Here is a 19,868-nt window from a genome sequence, read left to right on the forward strand (position 1 = left end):
GGCACCCAAGAAGGGGTGTTCAGGGGTGGTGCCAGCCCCTCCCCGCTGCATCCTGAAATCAAATTGCTCAGGAACACTGAGCCCCCTAGACGGGACTGCAGGCCTCCCTGGACCCCGACCTCTCTGTCCCTGAGGGCCCAGCAGCCTGCCACCAACCTGCGATGGCAAGAGAGATGGTATTGGTGAGGGGGGCAGGCAGGGCATTCCAACCCCCAATCACCTGGGACAGACTTGGGTTCTTGGTCCCCAGTCTTTGCTCCTCCCCCACAGGGCCCAAGTCTCCCAACCTCCCCTTGGCTCCAGGCTCAGGATTTGGTCTGCTGGCCTTTAAAGATACCTCCTCCCACTGCCCTCGACCCAGCCCTGACCCTGAATACCCTGCAAAGGAGAGGAGCGGAGAGGAGCAGACCCTGACGGGCTTGGGTTTTATTTTGTCATTCCATAAATACGGCACTGTGTCTCCGCTGTGTCATTGGAAGCGTGAGGCGTACGGTGTCTCTGCCTGTGGGGGGGGGGGGTGATGCAGTTAGCTGAGGAGCCACAGTCATTAAAAAAAAAGGGGGAGAGAAACAGCACATTATTTACACTGCCAGAGAGAACAGGAGACAGGGTAAACCCCTCTGTCGTTCTTGGGACCTCAAACTTGCTGTAGATTTGGGATGAAAAATGGTAGGGGCTGCATGTGTCCTTAGCAAGGAAGACTGGTCCCGCTCCCACGCAGACTGGGCCTTCTTCCCTAGTGGGGAACTCCCAAGGTGGACCCCTGGGGGCAAACTCTGCTTCTAGGGGAGGGTGAGAGGCTGGCTGGTCGGTGGCTGGGGACCGTGGGGGGGGCTTCTCCCCAACAGGGTAGGGTGAGGATGGCTGGTCTCAAACCCATGCTGAAGTTCAGGCTTCCCCTCCAGGGCCTGCCTTGGCCAAGCTCTTTGTCTCCAGGCTCTCCCTGCCCTCGAGCCCCACTCCATCCCTTCCTTACTCCAGCCTCCTCCCACTAAGTTGGGTGACCCTTCCTCAGGAAGTGGAGCCCCATCCTTCCATACCCACTTACTGGGGGGCGATGCAGAACTAGGCTGCAGACAGCACCCCAGGGCCTGGAATAGGCTTGGGACTTGGTGCTGGGCATCTCGGCCTTGGAAGAGCATGGCCCTGAGAGCCCACGTCTCCCACTGGGCTTGTCCTTCCCAGATGTAAAGCTCATGGGGTGGGGGCGGCAGGCCCAAACATGGGCCCAGTTGCAAGCCCGGGTCCCTCTCCCATTGGTGGGTGGGCAGGGTGGCAGCACTGTGGAGGGGCCCAGCAGACTCCAGGGAGGGGCAGGTGAGCCGGCTCCTGAGCATGGCCAGCTGTTGGGGCACTTGGGCTCTGCCTGGTGGACTGTAGCGTCTTGTCCTTGGAGCCCCCAACCCATGTGATGGTGGCAAGTCTGTTGGGACAGGTTTGTCCCCTCCTCATGCTCATTAGGGTGAGACTTGCAGGAGACTTGGTGAGGAAGACCCCCAGGGGCCTAGTCTACAAGAAGGGAGAAGGTTCTACACTCCAGGGTCAGCACAAAGGTCTGGAGTGGAGGAAGTTGTTCTCCCCCCACCGTGTGGCTTTCCTAAAGTCAGTTTCCTAGGCCTCAGCTCTGCCAGGACTGGACGGTAGGCCTTTGGGAATAATGGCAGGGAGGTCCATGTCTGCCCAGGGGTGAGTGTGAGAATGTAGGGGGCACCCAGGGCAGGGGGCGTCCAGTGTAGGAGTCACCCAGGCCCATACACAGAAGGCCAGTGCATTCACAGGGCCTGGCTCGGGCCCCCTGCACAGCCAGCAAAAGCTGGGGTGCCGCTCAGGACCATGGGGGCTGGGCCTGCTGGCTGAGGGCCCCTCCCCTCCTCTATCCCTGCAGCCCCAGGCCTGGCTGTAAAGGGGCTGACACTTCTGAAGGTTCTGGCCTCTGTCCCTGTCCCCAACCTGTTCCAGGCTGGGGTGTGGGGTGTGGAAAGGAATGATGAACCCCAGCCATCCCTTCCTCTTCAGAGGCTGTGTGAGGGTGTCCTGGGGGAAGAACTGCTGCCTCGCTGCCCTGGCAACAAGCTCTGAGCACCCCACCTGACCTGCTTTGAGCCCTTGCTGGGGACGCTGCTGTAGGGAGAGGCTACGGGGGTCTTCTCCTGGACTGTGGGGGTTGCTGCCCAGGCCCTGGGCATGAAGCACAGAAAACCCCAGGAACCTGCCCTCACTGAAGGGTCCCAGAATGTCCTCTCTGCAGAACCCAAGGCCACCACCTTGGGCAGAGCAGAGGCTGGCCACCCCATGTATGGTCAGCAGCCACAGTCAGCTAAGCACGCATGACCTTGGGGCCTTCCAGGGCAAGGACAGAGGGGCAATGGACTGGGCACCAGGTGGGGAGGGACCCGGGCTAGAGTCTGGACACTGGGGCTCATTAGTTGTATATGAGGAGGAAGTCAGTGGGGGTGATAAGCTTGAAATCAGACCCCTGACTTCCTGTGGGTCCACCCTGGAACAATCGAACCCCCTTGGATCCTTGCCTCTGCCAGCAAGGGTTGGGGTGGGGGTCAAAGGACAGCTCGGAAGGCCCCTCGGAGACCCAGTGGGGCAGGTGGTGTGGAGAAGGGGGTGTAGGAGAACCTGATGTCAGGCCCAATGACAGTACCTGGAGCCCTTGGCAAGAGGGGGGATGAGGGAGACCCCAGTGGGAGGCCCACCCCAACCAGGGCCCAGCTGAGGGGCCACAGGAAGAGCCAGACCTGGCTTCCTCTTCCCCTCCCCAGTACCAGGTGGGCTTGTTGGCAGAGGAGAGGCCAGCTCTGCCTGCTCCTAGGCCCCAACGGGTCTCGGCCTGGCCTGGACTTGAGTCTCTGAGATGGGGCGTGGCTGGGAGAAACGTCGTTTCTTGGTGGAAGATGAGCAGAGGCGGCAGGCTTGGGCGGGACGGCTCGAATGCCTTTGAATTGATGCCAACCCTCCGGCATGAATCTAACGTTAGTCCTGTGAAGCAGCAGGTGCCGTGTGGCAGCGACTTTTGAGATCTTCTCCTGATGACACGTTGGTGTGTTGCTTTGTTTTTGGTGCAAACCACACTCTTGGCTTCAAAATAGCTTAAGCGAGCAAACAGAGAGGCTAGGAGGGAGATGAAACTGTCCAGGCAAATGGTTGGGGGCTTCTTAGGATCTGTAGTCCTTTTTGCTGTAGGGCTTATTGCCCAAAATACTATCGATCTCGTGGATGATGGAAGACGACAGTTTTGGAAGGACCTGTGTGCAAAGACGGGACTAGTCAGAATCAACCTGCAGACGAGGTGATGTGTAATGGACAGGACCTTATGGGGCCTTCCTGGTACAGATCCCACCCCTCCCATGTCCTCCATACCTGCCTCTTGTCTGTAGAAAGACTTTAACCAAAGAATAAATTCAATTGGAGAAGTGAGAAAATGCAAAAACAAAGAAAAGCAGTGAAATAAGACAAAATAATAATCGTGTAGCCATTAAGCAAAGTCAGGGGGACCTTTTAGTTCCTCCTCAAGGGCTGTAGATTGTATTCTGAGCCATGTCCTTTGAGCTCTTCTGTAGATACTGAAACTCCCATCACGTGGAAGAAGTTAACAACATCATTACCAGACTGTAGCCATGACATGAACTGCTCCATCATGCACAATTCTGAGAACCAGCCTCAGAGAAATGGGAACAAACTGACCCTAGAACTGAAGATTGTGTGTGTGTGTGTGTGTTAGTTGCTCACTCATGTCCAACTCTTTGCGATCCCATGGACTGTGGGTCGGGGGATCAGGAAGATCCCCTGGAGAAGGAAAAGAATACTCCAGTATTCTTGCCTGGAGAATCCCATGGACAGAATTGAAGATTAATTGTGCTTAAAACAATTAAGATGAACCCTGATCAATTCATGTTGATGTATGGCAGAAACTAACAATATTGTAAAGCAATTATCCTCCAATTAAATAAAAAGATGACCCTGATCAGATGATCGCATGATCAATTTCAAGATGACTGTTGGAGCTGACTGTGCTGTTCTGCTTGTAGCCACTCCTCAACCTGTGTACCCTTGAAACTCCCTTTTGAAATCTCTTGCTCCCTGATTGACAAGGGGAAGTCTGTCTGGGGACAGGAGTCCACCTTCTCCCCAGGACTGCTGGCTTCCTCAATAAAGATGTCTTTCCTTTTACCCAACACTTATCTCTCAGTATTGGATTCTTGAATGATGAGCAGTCAAACCTCACTTCGGTAACAGGGAGACATTCTTCCAGCTGTCCGCTGGCCCTGGTCTGCCCCACCCTCATTGCCTGCAGCTTGTGGAGCAGAGGGGGCCTTGCTGCTTCTGTATTCCAGGTTTGGGCAGCTCTGCCCCTTGAATGGATGGACAGTAGCGGCATAAGATGCAGATTTCAGGACCTTAACATCTGATAATCCACACCCCCAAACTGCTTTTCCCAGCCCTCCTGACAGCAACACCCCCTTCCAGGTGACAAACTCATGGTTTGTCCCCAGGATCTGGCGCACTGTCCCACACTGTCTCACATCCAGTCTGTCAGCCAGTCCTGTCGGTCCACCTTCCAGAAATCTAGGACCCAACCAGCTGTCCATCTGTACCAAGGCCATCCCTCACCCCTAGACTGTCATCAGTTCCCAGCGATCTCCCTGCTCCCCCTCCTGCTCCCCAACTCTTTCCTCCACTCAGCAGCCAGAGAGTGAGAGGCAGCCTTTTAAAATCTAAGTCAGACTGCCCCCGCTCTGCTCCCATCTCACTCGACTGTCGCCGAAGTCCTTAGAGGGCATGCAGTGCCCGGAGGACCTTTCCCTGCCCCTCTGCTCCCGGCCTCTGGCCTTACTGCTGTCCTGGGGTTGTGCCTACCTTGCACCTTCGCGTCAGCCTGGATTGTATTTGCACCGCCCACTCCTCATCCTTCAAGCCTTTGCTCACAAGTCACTTTATCAACAAGGCTACCCTGTAGCCCCCTTTAACTTGGGTCCCTGGCTCCCCCCTTCCCTGCCCTTACTGGATACCCCTGATCTTGCTCTAGGTTTCCTTTCCCAGAGTGCTTATCACCCTCCGACACACATTCTAATCTTACTCCTTGCATTTTATGTTTTTTGTTTATCCAGATAAAAAGCCAGCCCTTCAAGAGCAAGGCTTTTATTGGTTCACTGCTGTAGCCCAGGTGCCTCGAACAGTGCCTGGTATGTAGTAGGTGCTCAATAAGTACATGCTGGACAGATGCCTGGCTGAGACCCTGAACTCTGTCCAGAGCCAGCAAGGCTGGCAGGCGCCACTCACCTGTATTGCTCCAATGTTCTCCATCAGCTGGTCTGCGCTGGAAGCACCCAGGAGCACAGAGCTGACCCCCTCGTTCCTCAGGCACCAGGCTGGGGGTGGGCAGCAAGAGCAGAGGTGAGGAAGGCACCCCCACCCAGGGCCCTCCCTGGTTCTACCCTACCCATGATGGGGCCAGAGAGACCCAGCCTCTTGGGCATAGGACTGAGGGTGTCCCAGGAGGGCCCTGGCAAGCCAGGGGCTCAGCAGTGCTGGCACCAGCTGCCTCCAGTGGAGAGATGGCCCAAGTGCTCATGGACACCCTCATTCCCTCCCCATGAATATGGGAGCCCATTACCCATGGCTGGCTGATGGAAGGGGGTGGCCCAGGCACTCAGAGACTCTTGATTTCTTTCTGGGGACCTTGGTCCCCCCTGCACCCTAGCCCTCTTACCGATGGCCAGCTGGGGGAGGGTACAGCCCAGGCGCTCAGCGATGGCCTGTAGTTCCTTCAGCTTGGCCTGCTGGCGCCGGCCCTCCTCACTCAGGATCTTGTCCTTCAGCCACTGGTATCCCTGGTTGTGGGATGTGGGGAGAGCACAGCCCATGGGTGAGGGCAGGTCACCTGGGCCACTGCATGCATGGCACAAATGACGATCTGTGCCAGGGTGGCATCGCCCTGGCCCTGATGCTGTGGTCCAGACCCAGGCAGGTTGGAAGGATGGGAACCACTGCCTTTGAAGGCTGTGGGAAGCTAAGACTGGGCCCGTGAACTTGGACAAGGAGGTGGACAAACCGATCTTCCCTTCTTCTGGGAGGCTGGGCGGCCCAAGAGGTGTGCCCACAGCAAGGTCAGGGAGCCCTCTGGGAGGCTTCTGTGGTTTGGGGAGAAATGGGGGAGGCAGGCCATCCTGATCCCTAGGGCTGGGGGCTCCAGTGTTCGCTCTGTCCTGGCCTGGTCAGGCCTTTCTCTGCCTGCTCCTTGTGCCCCCCAACCCTTCAGTCTGGAGACCCTCTGAGTCTCCACTCTGAGGTGTATGTGTTGGGTGTTCACTTTTCCCTGGGGCACTTCTGAGGGATACTGAAGAAATTACGCAGCCCTCCACCCAGAGGTTCAGTGGTGGGCCAGAGAGTGTAGGCGTGTCTATAGGGGAGGAGGCACCTGAAACGGAACACGTAGCCCTGGCCCGGGTTGTGAGTGTTGAACTTGGGGCGAGGCCCGGGGTGGGTAGGGGGGGGAGCGGGGGAGTGAGGGGCTTCAGCTGGCGGATGTCCCACAGATGGGCAGCCTTTCTAGACATGGGGTCAGGCCAGCTGGGGCTCCAAGTTCCCACGCCTGGAACCGCCCTGCAGACAGTGGCCCAGGGAAGGTGTCCAGCACCAAGGTGTCCACCCAAAGGCTCCATCCCTCCAAAATGCCTGTCCCTGCCTATCCCCTCCCCCAGCCCCCGCCGCCAATTCACCTTCAAAGAGGCTCTAGAGTAGGGCGGGATGCCACTGTCGTACTTTCCTGAAACGATGCCGCAGGCCAGAGGGGACCAGGTCATGGCGCCCACTCCTGGGAGAGGAGAGCGGGAGAGGTCAAGCCCAGGGCCCGGAGAAGGAGCAGAGAGACAGGAAAGGAGCGTGGCCGAAGAGAGCAGTGAAGGGAGGGCAGGACGAGGCCGAGCAGCAGGGCGTGAGAGGGGCGGGGCCGGGGCGGAAGGGGGAGGGGCTGGAGAGGGAGATGGGGAATCTGGGGATAAGATTGGAACAGGGCTGGGGAGGGGTGGGGCGAGGCGGGGCGGGGGAACCCACCTATCTTGTGGAAGAGCTCCGGCAGCTGCACCTCTACCTTCTCCCGCTGGAACATGTGGTACTCCGCCTGCTCGCAGATGGGCGGGATCAGGTTGAACTGCCGGGCCACGGAGTAGGCCTCCTGTGGAAGCAAAGAGGGGCACCGATGGTTCCTGCGGGCCAGCGATCTGGGGGCCCTCTTGAGCAGCAGGGAGAAGACACAAAGGCATCTCCAGGAAGTTGGCTGGCCCGCCTGCCCCCTGCCCGCTCCTCTCAGCTTCCCTGGAAGACTGTTAGGCTCCCCCTCCGTGAGCTGAGAACACCGGGTGGGCTGTGGAGCCCCAAGGACAAAGGGATTTGGGGCGAAAGCATGACTCTGTAGTGAGGCTTAGGTTCTGGCACTTACTGGCGGGTGACCTTGGGAAAGGGGCTCACCCTTCTGTGACTCAGCTTCCCCATCTGTCACGTGTTGCCCGCCCTCAGGACAGTGCCTTCTTGTTACTGATTTTATCATTGTCAGTCTAGGGCCTGGACCCGGAATGACAGCAGGGGCAGGAAACGCTAGGTTAGGACGGGGGAGTGGCTGGCATCAGCTCATTTCTGGGACTTGGAGCCCAAGGCCTCCACTCTGCAGACTGGATGGGCATGAGCTCCTGGGGAAGCCCGTCTGCCAGCCTGAGAGGCCCTTTCCCCTTTAGCTTAAGACTCAGCTTTCACATCTGTAAAGTGGGGATGAGATCCTGACACCTCAGTGAGTTCTGCGCTGCATCCAGGCAGCTTCAGAAAAATGCCAAATGATACGAAAGTCATAGACGCCAAAGGCTGATTGATACCACAGGATTCTCGAGTTGTATTCAAGTCGAAGATCCTGCTTAATTTTTTTTTTTTTTGATGAACCAGAAATCTGGAACTCACTAGAGGCGAAGCCCCCCTCTGAGGCATGCCAAGATGTGGGAAATTCTGGGAGGTGGGGCATGGGAAGGGCTGGGATGGGGAGGAGGCCTGGAGCTAAGGGTGAGGGAGTCAGCCTGAGAGCTACTCTGAGAAGACGCAGTCCCCAGGCCTCTGCCCTTCCCCCACCAACCAGCTGTCTGCCTCTGGGGAGCCGCTCTGCCAACCATTCTGGGATACCCCAGGAATATTATAAAACGTCTTTCACCCTCAGCTTCTGATGGCTCCTGTGAAGGAAACAAGGAAGGGTATGCCTTCCTGAAAGTGCAGGTGAGGGAGAAACCTCATGGACTATGAGATGGAAGCTCAGGCTCTGCGCTGCACGGCCTGGGGTACCCATCGTTTGGTGTGAGCCTGGGTGTGTTACTTAACCTCTCTGTGTCTCAGTGGCCACATCTGAGAAGCAGAGTGCCAGCAGCACTTACTCATAGGCTGTGAGGATGAAATGGGAGTTAGTCCGCACGAAGCCGTCAAATCTAATGGCACCTGGAACACTGCAGGAGCTCAGCCTAGTGGCTGGCACGGCCACCACTGCTGGGTGCTGGCTGAGCTCCAGGATCCCTGCTAAGAGCTTCACCTTTGATCTCTCAGATAATCCTCACATAGCCTCATGACAGTAGGTCGTCCTAGCAGTGTTGTTCTACAGGTGGGGAAACCGAAGCTCAGAGAGCCGAAGCCATCAGTCTGGGGCCACACAGTGCTAGGATTCAAGCCCAGAGCCCTGTCTGCAAAGTCTGCAGACATCACTGCCACAAGTCACCATACCGTCCCTCCCCTTAGTACCCAGCAGTCTATGCGTCAGGGACCAACGGCACCGAACCTGCCAGAGCCCCAGGGTCATCGCCCATGGAGCGGGGCCGGGAGCCCAGCCCCTGGACGCACACACACCAAGAGGTCACATTACCATGATCTCCATGGAGCTCCAACGCGATGTGCCCCAGTACATGGCCATCCCCTGGTTAATGACGTGAGTCATGGCACGCACCGTCTCTGTCACGAGAGAAGGGGAAACTGCAGGTTGGGGGGATGGCCGAGGGCACAGGGCCCCGCCTGGGGACATTCTGCAAAAAAAAAAAAAAAAAAAAGGCCAGGAGCAGGGAGAGGATGCTGCCAGGACAGCTTGTAAGCAGTGTGCTTCCTGGCTCCAGAGGTGTGGGTGGCTGGGGTTTTCTGGGATGACAGAAAAAAGTGAGCTGTTATCCAAGAAGCTGATCTTGAAAACAGTGTCCCCAAATAGTTACAGGCCTTATGGAATGTTTGAAAATATGGGTTATGGATGGATTGAAATGTTTCTATGGCAGATTAGAGGGATGAAGGAGAGGTGAGATCAAAGAATGTGACTCTAGACTCTAGAATGGGGGGCATTCTCTAGTTTGGGAAAGATTTGGGGACCCTTATTGCTCAGGAAAAACCAGATAAACAAATTAAGGTTATGATCAGATTGACAGGCAGCAACAGGAAATAAACTCAATTTTTGCCTTCTCTAGTATTCTGAAAGCGTTAGTCGCTCAGTTATGTCCAACTCTTTGCGACTCTATTCACTGTAGCCTGCCAAGCTCCTCCGTCCACGGGATTCTCCAGGCAAGAATACTGGAGTATGTTGCCATTCCCTTCTCCAGGGGATCTTCCTGGCTCAGGATAGAAGCTGGGTCTCCTGCATTGCAGGCAGATTCTTTACCGTCTGAGCCACCTACTGGGGCTACTCCAGACTGTCATTGGGATCTGGAGAACTGAATGTAGAGGTAATAACAGTGTCTGTCCCAACAAAGGGCAGGGTAGGGCAGTAGGGCGGAGTTCCTCTCATGTCCAAGAGAGCCAGCGGTAAACATGGAAAGCCCCCTGCGGACCATGCCCTGGATTCTCAAACCAGTCAGTATCCAGCAAGGGACCCTCTCCCCATCTCCACTGTGACAGACTTTTCTTCAGTTCAAAAGAAGTTTTTCTGAGAAATAAAAATCTGCCACAGTCACCCCTAGGCTGCTTCAGCCCCAGGGGGATACTGTGGTCTTTACAACTGAACTTGGCCTTAAGGAGCAGTGTCTGTTTTGGGAAACATTCATTCTTCAGCTGAACTTCTGGGGCTCTTTGAAAATCCCATCTCTCCTGAAGTGGCCACTGATGTCGGGAAGCAGAGGCCCCTCAAAACGGCACGGGTGGAAGGAAGGAAGACAGGAGGATGCAGGTCCTTTCTGAGCTCCACCTTGGAAGGCCCCAGGCCACGGGGACAGTCTCTGGCAGAGTGGTACCTCTCTTTTGGGGTGTCTCTTCCACCCATTCTCGATCCCTGAGTGTCTCTTTGCCAAGGTCCCCCTTTTCAGTAGAAAACTAATGTAGCTGGGACTTCTGGGGTGGTGGTCTTGGTGGCCTTGCCCAGGACCCCTGAAAAATTATACCTCAGCTTCCAGGTCTGTACGCCAAGTCCTGCCCTCTCCTTCCTTCCAAGGTTGGGGACTGAGTTCCTCTCCACCCATCCCAGGGAGGGAGTCTGGCAGGGAAGCCCCCTACCCGTGGGCTATAAGCAGGGCACCACTTTAATGGCCAAGACTATTCGACATGAAGAGCAGCACTTGGTTGCAAGGTTGAGGGTCCCAGGAAGGCACCTGCCCACATTCGAGCCCTGTGCCCAGGCTGCTAGCCCGGCCGTCCTCATCGGGTTCTTTAGAAACAGCCTTGGGGGGACCTGTGACCATGCAGTGTGACCACCCAAGTCTTCAGCCAAGGCTCAGGCCCACATGCTGGAGTAGGGGAAGCAGACGACACCCCGTTCGCCAGCCTGGCTTCCTCGAGCACAGCTCTCTCCCTTCCATGCAGAGAGGAGGGTCCAGCGGGAGCCCGGGGGCCAGGGTGGTATGCGAGCCTACGGCTGGCCTGGGAGGGAAGGGGTCCTGCGCGAACGCTGCTGGGTACCTTGAGGGTCCAGGTCCTTGGCAGGCTGGGCATGCAGCCTGTGCACAGGAGCATCGCCCTTGTGCTTCTGCCTAAGCTGGGTGTCATGACACCAGAAACAGGGACAATTAGGGATGACTGTCTACCTCAATATTTAATGCTGTTGAATAGAAGCGGGAGGACCAAATCCTTCCAGCTGCTGCCAAAACCCAGGGCATCGCCTGCTGTGTCACAAATAATACATGGGAGGGGTCGGGTGGCAGTGCCAGCTGGCAGGCGGGAGCCCTTCCATTGTGGAATGCAGTCCAGCTTCCAGGGAGACCAAGATGTGCCCTTGGTGTGGGGGCACCCAGGGTCCTTTAGTTTAGGGCAGGGCAGAGACCACTGCCTGGCCAGAGGCTACCCCAGGTCTCAGAGTATCCCCAGCTCATGTAGGTATTCTTCAGGAGAAAAATGATCACATTTCAATGGCGAGCTCTGACTGCATAGCATGGGGTGAGAGTGACAGGTGGCCCAGCCTGCCCAGGGTGGAAATGGGGCAGCTGGTGGCTGGTCCTTTTGCTTTGGATTGAGGTGGGGGCTTAGCAAAGTGGACTATGGAGAAGATACAACCTGCTGGGGGCCAATATTCTGGGGTCCCCGATGTGTTCACTTCTGTGGAAACCCGGTCTCCCCAGCCCTCTCCCAGACCATCCGGGGTCAAGGTGTCAGGCGCTGATCACAGCATCCCCAAATCAAGAGGAAGCCCCCTTGGGTCATGGATCATGGCGATGCAAGGCGGGGCGAGGAGGGGGCGTGCATGCATGGGAGGGAGGATGGGAGGAAAGAGGTGACAGCATGGATGGGGATGGGAGGGGGTGGCGGGGGTCTGCTCCGCTTTGCTTTTCTTCACTTGCAAGATGTTCCCATAAGGCACTTATTTCTCCTTTGTGCATTTTATGGAGAAGTTGTATCATGGGGGCGGGAAGAGAGTTGTGTAAATAAAAACACTGTCTCATAAAATGCAACTCGGACACAGAGGTCAGTGGTCAGGCCGAGGGTACTGTGTACCTTCTATGATGAAAGTCCTTGACTTGGAGGAACTAAATGGATCCCCTGGTGATAAAAGAAAGATCGAAAGAGACCAGAGTTCACAGCTGTGGGAATGCTGAGGGGCGCAGTCTGACAAAGGGCATGGGGATGCAGGCTCAAATCACTTTTTGCACACTACTGGTTTGGATAACACACACACAGACACACACACACACACATATATATACACATGCATGGGTACATGGTATATATACAAACAAATGAAGAAACAGTAACTTGAATGTAACTGAATTTTCCAAGACCCTGAAGCAGCAAAGCACAGATGAGAAAATGCCCAAAGCAGAGAGCTGGAGGAGATAGGAGGGGCTGAGACTACAGGAGTCAAAAAATAAATAAGCGTCCGAGAAACAAAAACTGCTTTTCAAAGCATTGCACATTTCTTTTCCTCCTCTAAGTAATAGTTTATTTCCCAGAGCAAAAGGCCCCTAAAACCTCCCAATAGAATGTGGATGGTGACTGAAAGAATTGAAAAGAATGCAGCAAGGAGTCATGGGATCATGACTTTAGCTAACACAGCATGCGTTCAAGCCCAGGATGGGGCGGGGACCTGGAGCAAGGATGGGACTCAGCCTGGAGGTGCTGGGGGCAGCTGGGGGAATGATCAGAGGCTGAGTTCCCCACACTGGGTAGGCCCCACCTCCCACCCCACTAGGCTTGGGTGCCCAGCGGGCCCTGGGATGGTGCCATCAGAACCTCAGGTTCAAAACCTTCTGCCCTTTTTGGAACCACGATGTCCGGCCAGGTGCTTCCAAGGAGAACATACCTTCCATGGGTGTGTTGGGGTCCGGGCGGTTGGCAAACACCACATCCACATACTCCAACTGCAGCCGCTCCAGGGAAGCTTTCAGACCTGTGTGGGGGAGGAGCAGGGGGAGGGCGGGGGTGAGTTACAATCTTCACAGACATTCCTGGGCTCTCACCCGTGAGCAAGAGGTGAAAGGGACAAGGCAGTCCCCGGGACCTGTGGACGGTGGGGTGCACATGTGGGCACAGGCCATTGAGATTGCGAACAGCCATGAGAGAAGAGGTGGCACACCCCAAAAAGAGGGGGGTGGGGTCCACAGGCCACATGTCCTGTGACCGAATGGAGGGGACCCCTCCTAGAGCGGCCCGGGAGGGAACTGGGAGGAGCTAGGCCACCCGACACGGAGTGGATCATCCATGGCATGGAAGGCCAGTGGGGCCCACTGAGCACTTGGCAGCAGCTCAGAATGGAGCTGCAGAGCCAGAGTGCAGGGCCGGGCACCAGAGCAGGGCAGGGCAGGCAGCAAGTCCTCCTAATCATTTTATTTTTAATGGAGTGACTGTATTACTTCGACAAAATTAACATGGGTGAAAAGGCACTGAGACAATAACAACTGGGACACGCGAGGCATTCCAGCCCACTCCCCACCCCCGTGTGGGACTCCCGTGTGCTGAGCCCCAGGCTGAGTCTGACACGCAGGACCTCGCTGGGGTCCTTCTTGATTCCTGTAACACCAGAGGTGGGCATTATTCCCCTGCGTTTAACAGATGCTGCCATAGAGGTCTGGGGAAATAATGTCCCTTGTTCAAGGTCGCCCAGTGGGCACAGGGCCCAGCCTCGGTTGAAACCCAGGCCTGTCTGTGTCTTCCCAGGGTCACGTGAGCCCCACCCACTCCTACCCCTGCCCCTCTCTCGTGACCCAGAGGGACCACCCCGTGTGAGCCTGGGTGGACCAGGGTTCGGGCTGTCGCTAGAGCTCCAGGCCTGTAGCATGGATGGGGCCGGGGCACAGTGGTTTCTTCACTTTTGCATCCACAGGAGGATGCCAAGGGTTTGGGGGCATCCTAAGGCCCGCCCCCTCCTCACCTTCTATTATGTGCTTCCTGGAAAGGCCCCTCTCCGTCTCGGCTCTGAAAAACAGGTGACAGTGTGTGCAGTGTTTCAAGCGGTTTTCGGGGAAGATGTTTATGATGCAATGTTAGGTGAAAAAAGTAGGTCAGTGCGTGCCACTTGGAGTCTGATTCCACTTTGGGGATAAAACCACAAGGCTATGAGGATCTGCTTGTGTGGAGAAGCTGTGGCAGAGCCGGGCTGCCCTCGATCCCGGCTGCCCTGGATATGGTGGGGCTCAGTGAGGGGTGGGGGTGTCTGCTTTTCAATTTGCCCTCTCTCTGACTTGAATTTTTCAAAACTTAAAATGAATCATATTTCTAATTCCTATGAAGACTATTTTGTCCAGCCCCGGAGAAACTATGGGGCCAGATTCCCGGAAGACAGCAAGGGTGGTCTGTGGCCCAGGGTAAGTGGAGTGAACAGGACAGTTTAGGAATTTTCTGCTTTTTCCAGAATTTTTAGGATGTGACCTTGGTAATCACAAACAAACAAAACCACAAAAGTAAAAATAAAAGGGAAGCAAGGATTGAGCACAAGGCAACTCAGCCAAAGCTGCTTTTCTGGAACTTGGGGTCCCTCAACAGGGACGGCACGAGCCAGGGAAGATGGCCACACACACACCACCCTGTACCCTGCTTCCTGCTCCAGGAGATAGGAAAGCGTGCTGCCCAGGTGCTGAGGCTGGTGTGTCCAGGACGGACCCCAGGCAGCCTCCGTTCCTCCAGGATGACTGCCCCCTGCCCACCCACAGGGGTCTCCGCAGACCTGGCCCCTTGCCAGGGGGTTGCCTGTGGCTGTACTTACTTTCCTCCCCAGAAGATCTTGGTGGTGATGACGAGGCTGGATCGTCTGTGGAACAAGAGAAGGAGGGCTGTTCCTGGGTGCAACCCCTTGGGGTCTTCCCTCCCCGACCCATCCCACTGTCTTCAGCCCTTACCCAGGAGTCCTAAACCCTCTCACCTGGGAGCACAGGGTGTGAAACAGGGTGCTTCTCTATCACTCAGTGTTTGGGGTGTTCCTAGCCCGGGGGCCTGGATCGAGCCAGGAGAAAACCTATAGACATGATTAACTATGTGGATGCAACTAACTAACCGTGGAACCAGGGCTGGGCGGTGAGGGGCCAGGTGGAGATGGAGTCTAGTGTGACTGGAGCCTGGAGCCTAGAGGAGGGGGCACGTTTGGGAGCGGGGGAGGGTCCAGGGAACAGAAGGCTGCCGCTCTGTGGGGACTCGGAGGAGGTCAAGTGTCAGGACTGGCCGGGGCTTGGAGGGCTCTGGTGAGGATGGAGTGAGATAAGGGACTACTCGGTATGGCTGTTTTCTACTGGCTGAGGCAGCATTTCAGAAAAGCTGTGTGGGACAGCCTTGGGGAGCATCGTGGGTGCCACCAGGCTGACCCGAGAGATAGGCAGGTGATGCTCCTGGGAGCTCAGACTTGGGTGGCTGACAGCCTGGGGGAAAGGAATGGATTCAGATCTCCCGCTGCAAATCCACAAGAGGCAATGCTGACATCTGTTACTTTGTCTTGGAGGGACAGGTGGGTGGGGTGATGATGGCTCCTCCTATCCACATTTGACCTTGACCATTCCCAAGGGATGGGAGGGCAATGCCCCTGTGGTTGTGTTTTCTTCCCATGAGGGTGGGAGGGGGTGCAGTTTACTGCTCAGGAAACAGCTCCTCAAAGCCAGGGGCTCTGGCTGCTGCCAGTATCACCTTCAGGCAGGTGGGATGACCTGGTAGGCATCTCCTCGTGTGTTTACCTAAGACACCATCGGGACTCACTCATACCTGTAGTTTCTTTTACTTACAGAGTGACCTGGGATTTATTTGGGGATCAGTTAGAGCCATGAAGAAACAACCTGGGTTGGGTCAAGAGGAGGGTGTCAGTCATCCAGGCCCCAGGGGCTGGTGGAGACTCTGAGTGTGTGCACCAGGGGAGGGCGTGGAGGACACCTGAGTGTGTGCACCAGGGGACGGGATAGGGGACACTTGAGTGTGTGCACCAGAGGAGGGTGTGGGGGACACCTGAGTGTGTGTACCAGGGGACGGGATAGGGGACACTTGAGTGTGTGTACCAGAGGAGGGTGTGGGGGACACCTGAGTGTGTGCACCAGGGGACGGGATAGGGGACACTTGAGTGTGTGTACCAGAGGAGGGTGTGGGGGACACCTGAGTGTGTGCACCAGGGGAGGGGATGGAGGGGTTTGGTGGAGGTAGGGGAGGCCCAGCCTTATAACTGCTTCTGACTTTGCTGAAAATGAAGACACACAGGCCACAAGTGGCCCCAAAGTGCAGTCAAGTGCTCAGCCTGGCCTGACCCCAGATGCGTGGGAAACTCTGCGTCAAGCCAGATGGAGGCTCCTGACCCCCAGGCTCAGGCCCTGGCTCCCTGAGGGTGGCCACCCATGCTGTGAACGCTGGCTCCCCTTGCAGGAAGCACAGGGACTGCCTCTATTCTGGGACATTCTCCCCTTCCCAGCAAGAACAATGCTGGGACCACCAGGTCTTAGAAAGCCAGGCTGGCTGCATAGGGCCATGAGGCCAACAGTGGGCACTCTGCCGGCAAATAGGAAGAAACAGCCATGGGATCCTGCCCACCCCGCCCGGGGCCCCTAGAGCAGGCCTCTTCCCTTCCTGCAGCCTTCTCCAACCTTCTCCCTGTGCGTGTGTGCATGCATTGCCCTGGAGCTGAAGCATGTGAGCAGAGGAATTAATTACCTCCATCCCTTCTTCTTGATGATGTTTCCTAACACCACTTCAGCTCTGCAGAAAAGACCGAGACATGGGGACTTCATTACTGGGTAACAGAAACCCCAAGCCGCACCCCACCTTGCTCATCAGCCACAGGGTCCCCTGGGTGAAAACACCACCCGGCCCAGGGCTGCTAATGTCTGCGTTGGCCCGGGCTGTTCATTCCAGAGTGAGGAGAGCACCTGGGAGCAGCGGGGGCTGCTCCCCATGGGGGTGGCCACAGCCATGTGACACTGTCCCAGCACAGTGGCTCCAGCTCCCACAGAGAAGGGAGGAGCGACGTCCTGCTCGGAAAGACCAGCAGCGGCCGCTTCCCTGGCCCCTCGGAAATTCACCAGGGAAAACGCTTGGCAACATTACATGGGCGAAGTTTCCAACAAGTGTGTTTTTTTTTTAAAAAAAACATAGCTTATTCACCGAGCACATTCTCTGTTTGCAGAGACAATCAACAAGTACTCAGGGCTGACTTTCCAGCAGAGTGTGTTCGTGTTTGTGTGTGCCCATGAGTGTGTGTGCATGTCCACGAGTGTGTTTGTGTGTGTCCACAAGTGTGGGTGTGTCCACAAGTGTGGGTGTGTGCATCCACGAGTGTGAGTGTGTTGAGTGTGGGCGTGTGTCCATGAGTTGCGGGGGTGTGCACCCATGAGTGTGTGCACTGAGTGTGGGTGTGTGTCCCTCTCATTTCTTGCTTTTTTAACAATAGAGAGATGGATGCCATGCTGACCGCTGTCTGGTCTGCTTGGTGTCACTCTGGGCCCTGTACCAAACTCGTGTCAGCCAGGGTCATGCGCTGACCATTCCAGCCGTGTTTGGCACTGCAGCACTGGATTAACTTTGAAGAACTTTCTGCTCGTGGCAAAATGTTTCTGAGCAAAAAACAACAGATGGAGAATGATCCATACCCAGTGCTCCATTCCAATTATAACAGCGCCTGAGTCATCCACTCAGAAATCATGGGCTCTAATTTGCAAGCTGTTTAGCATCTATTCTGAAGGCTCTTCATTTATGGTCAAGATGCACAGAAAGTCATTCAGCCCCGAGCCTCTTTCCTTTCATTCCTGGGTCTCTCCTTGGTGGGACAAAAGATTAGGAAAGAAGGAAGGAGATGGGCAGCAGGCAGAGGTCCTGGGGCTATAGGAGCTGCAGGCAGTGACAACTGAAGCCTGTTGCTTTCAGCTTTGAATTCTGCTGGCCGCGAATTTGGTAAGCCTGGCCTCTGTCCAGTGGGGGTGCAGAAATCCTGCAGCTCTCTGGGAAGTGCCCAGAGCATGAGAAACAGGGGGACTCAGTAAGATGGGCGCTTGGCACTCTGGTTAGAAGAGGGACTCAGTGTGCTGGCCTGCGATGCTGCCCTGGGTGTCCAGTTAGGCTGAGGGGAGTGAAGACAATGCCTCGAGGAGTGTGGCTGCCATGAAAGGGGGTGTGCGGGACTTGGACACAGGGCCATCTGGAGCTGGGGGAGGCTGTGGGGAGCTGTTGCTCTCACACTCTCGTGGGCAGCAAAGCCAAGGCAGGCGCAGGGCCAGGGAACAAGCTGGGGTGCTTGGGACGGGGGACGCCTCTGGACTTGGCATCTGCATCTGGCTTTTCCACCTCTGACCCTTCAGCTTAGCTCATCTGTCTGGAAAGCGTTTCACTCTGCTTGAAAGCTGTTGCCAGTGCAGAGGGGTTGGGGGGTGGCAGCAACAGGGGACAGAGGGCCACTGATGGGGACTGGAGGAGACTCAGGAAGGGGGTCCCAGCAGAGGCCCTTGGGGACGTGAGATGCTCGGCCCCTGGGCTAGGACTTGAGCAAAGGCTGAGCTGGGGTCCTGATTCTTGGTCCTCTGGACTCTATCCTGGGCTGCAGGTAATAACCCGGAGCCCAAGAGGCAGGTGCTGGCCCCAAGGCCATGGCACACGACGGGCCAGGCTGAGTGGCTCAGCTGATGGGAACTTGGCTCGCCCTAGGCAGCAGGGGGCCAGAGGGAGGATGGAGAGCGAGCCAACAAATGATTTCACAAACAAAAGCTGACTTTTGGAAACCCAATGCAGGAGAGTGGATGATTTGATTACAGGCCAGTCTTTAAAACTGAAGCCAGAGGCCTTGGCTGAAGAGTGCTTTTACATAATTGAGTAGGAAAGTTCATTGCCAAGATGGGAAGCGCTTCCTACAGCGCTGGGCTTGGCTCAGCAGACCCCACTCTCCCCGGTTCCTGAGGGGCCCTGCGTTCCCTGCAGCCCTAATTGCGCCATTAAGATGTGAGAGTGCCAGGCATGCGGGGCTGGCTGCAGGTCGCGGGCGCAGCAGGAGAGCCGGAACTACAGCTTAATCATGCTCTCGCCCAGCGTGGCATCTTGGGCACCAGAGGGGCTGTGGTCAGCTCACTGCTTGAACACACGTGAGTTTGGCAAGTCACCGAGTGCTCTGTGATTCTGACCCCATGAAAACACCACCTCCTCCAGCCGTTTAGAGTTTGGAAGAGCACGCAGGGAGTGGGAGGTGCAAACTGTCTTGGGAACGAAGAGCATGTCCTGGGAGCAACAGAGGCTCCGGCTCTTCCCCAGGAAGCCATGGTTGGCCCGCACTGCTTTTTCCCGTGAGAAAAGGAACGTACTTGCCCGCCGCGTAGACTTCTGCGGTATCGAAGAGGTTGATGCCATTGTCGTAGGCCAAGGTCATTAGCTGCTCTGCCATCTGAAATGAGAAAATCCGGGTTACTCACAGGCAGCACTGTCTTGCCAACCCAGGAGGAGTGGGGCCTGGAGGCTCAGAGCTGAACCTTGAGGTCTGGGGAGGTCCTCTGAGTGCCCAGGCCCTGTCCCTGTGTTCCCACGTCCTCTCCTGCCACAAGGCGAATGTGGAAGCAGCTCAGCCACAGACCCACAAAGAAAGAAGCCAGGATGAATGAAGAAACAGCCTCTGGACTGTGAATATCTTTTTCTTTTTTTTCGGCTTCACTAGTAGGCTTCCCATGGAGAAGGCAATGGCAACCCACTCCAGTACTCTTAACTGGAAAATCCCATGGACAGAGGAGCCTGGTAGGCTGCAGTCCGTGGGGTCGCTAAGAGTCAGATACGACCGAGCGACTTCACTTTCACTTTTCACTTTCATGCATTGGAGAAGGAAATGGCAAACCACTCCAGTGTTCTTGCCTGGAGAATCCCAGGGACGGGGGAGCCTGGTGGGCTGCTGTCTATGGGGTTGCACAGAGTTGGACATGACTGAAGCGACTTAGCAGCAGCAGCAGCAGTAGGCTTCCCAGGTGGCACTAGCGGTAAAGAAACCATCTGCCTATGCAGGCGATATA

The 19,868-nt window shown here is 56.1% G+C and overlaps 1 protein-coding gene across 1 annotated transcript in view; it reads right to left on the reverse strand.

The window, feature by feature from the left end:
- Positions 1–407: 407 nt before the first annotated feature.
- KCNAB2 (potassium voltage-gated channel subfamily A regulatory beta subunit 2) overlaps positions 408–19,868 on the reverse strand; it is a 36,465-nt gene continuing 17,004 nt past the window's right edge. Inside the window, exons 4-14 of the mRNA XM_055582454.1 lie at positions 19,176–19,255; positions 16,546–16,590; positions 14,633–14,677; positions 13,802–13,845; positions 12,734–12,820; positions 8,897–8,982; positions 7,063–7,183; positions 6,729–6,823; positions 5,720–5,840; positions 5,290–5,378; positions 408–3,254 (exon numbers count right to left, since the gene is read on the reverse strand). Coding sequence (XP_055438429.1) covers positions 3,165–3,254; positions 5,290–5,378; positions 5,720–5,840; positions 6,729–6,823; positions 7,063–7,183; positions 8,897–8,982; positions 12,734–12,820; positions 13,802–13,845; positions 14,633–14,677; positions 16,546–16,590; positions 19,176–19,255 — 903 coding nt within the window. The 3' untranslated portion in view covers positions 408–3,164. The remainder of the gene's footprint in view (positions 3,255–5,289; positions 5,379–5,719; positions 5,841–6,728; positions 6,824–7,062; positions 7,184–8,896; positions 8,983–12,733; positions 12,821–13,801; positions 13,846–14,632; positions 14,678–16,545; positions 16,591–19,175; positions 19,256–19,868) is intronic.

This window comes from Bubalus kerabau, chromosome 5, assembly GCF_029407905.1.
Source record: "Bubalus kerabau isolate K-KA32 ecotype Philippines breed swamp buffalo chromosome 5, PCC_UOA_SB_1v2, whole genome shotgun sequence".
NCBI lineage: Eukaryota > Metazoa > Chordata > Mammalia > Artiodactyla > Bovidae > Bubalus > Bubalus kerabau.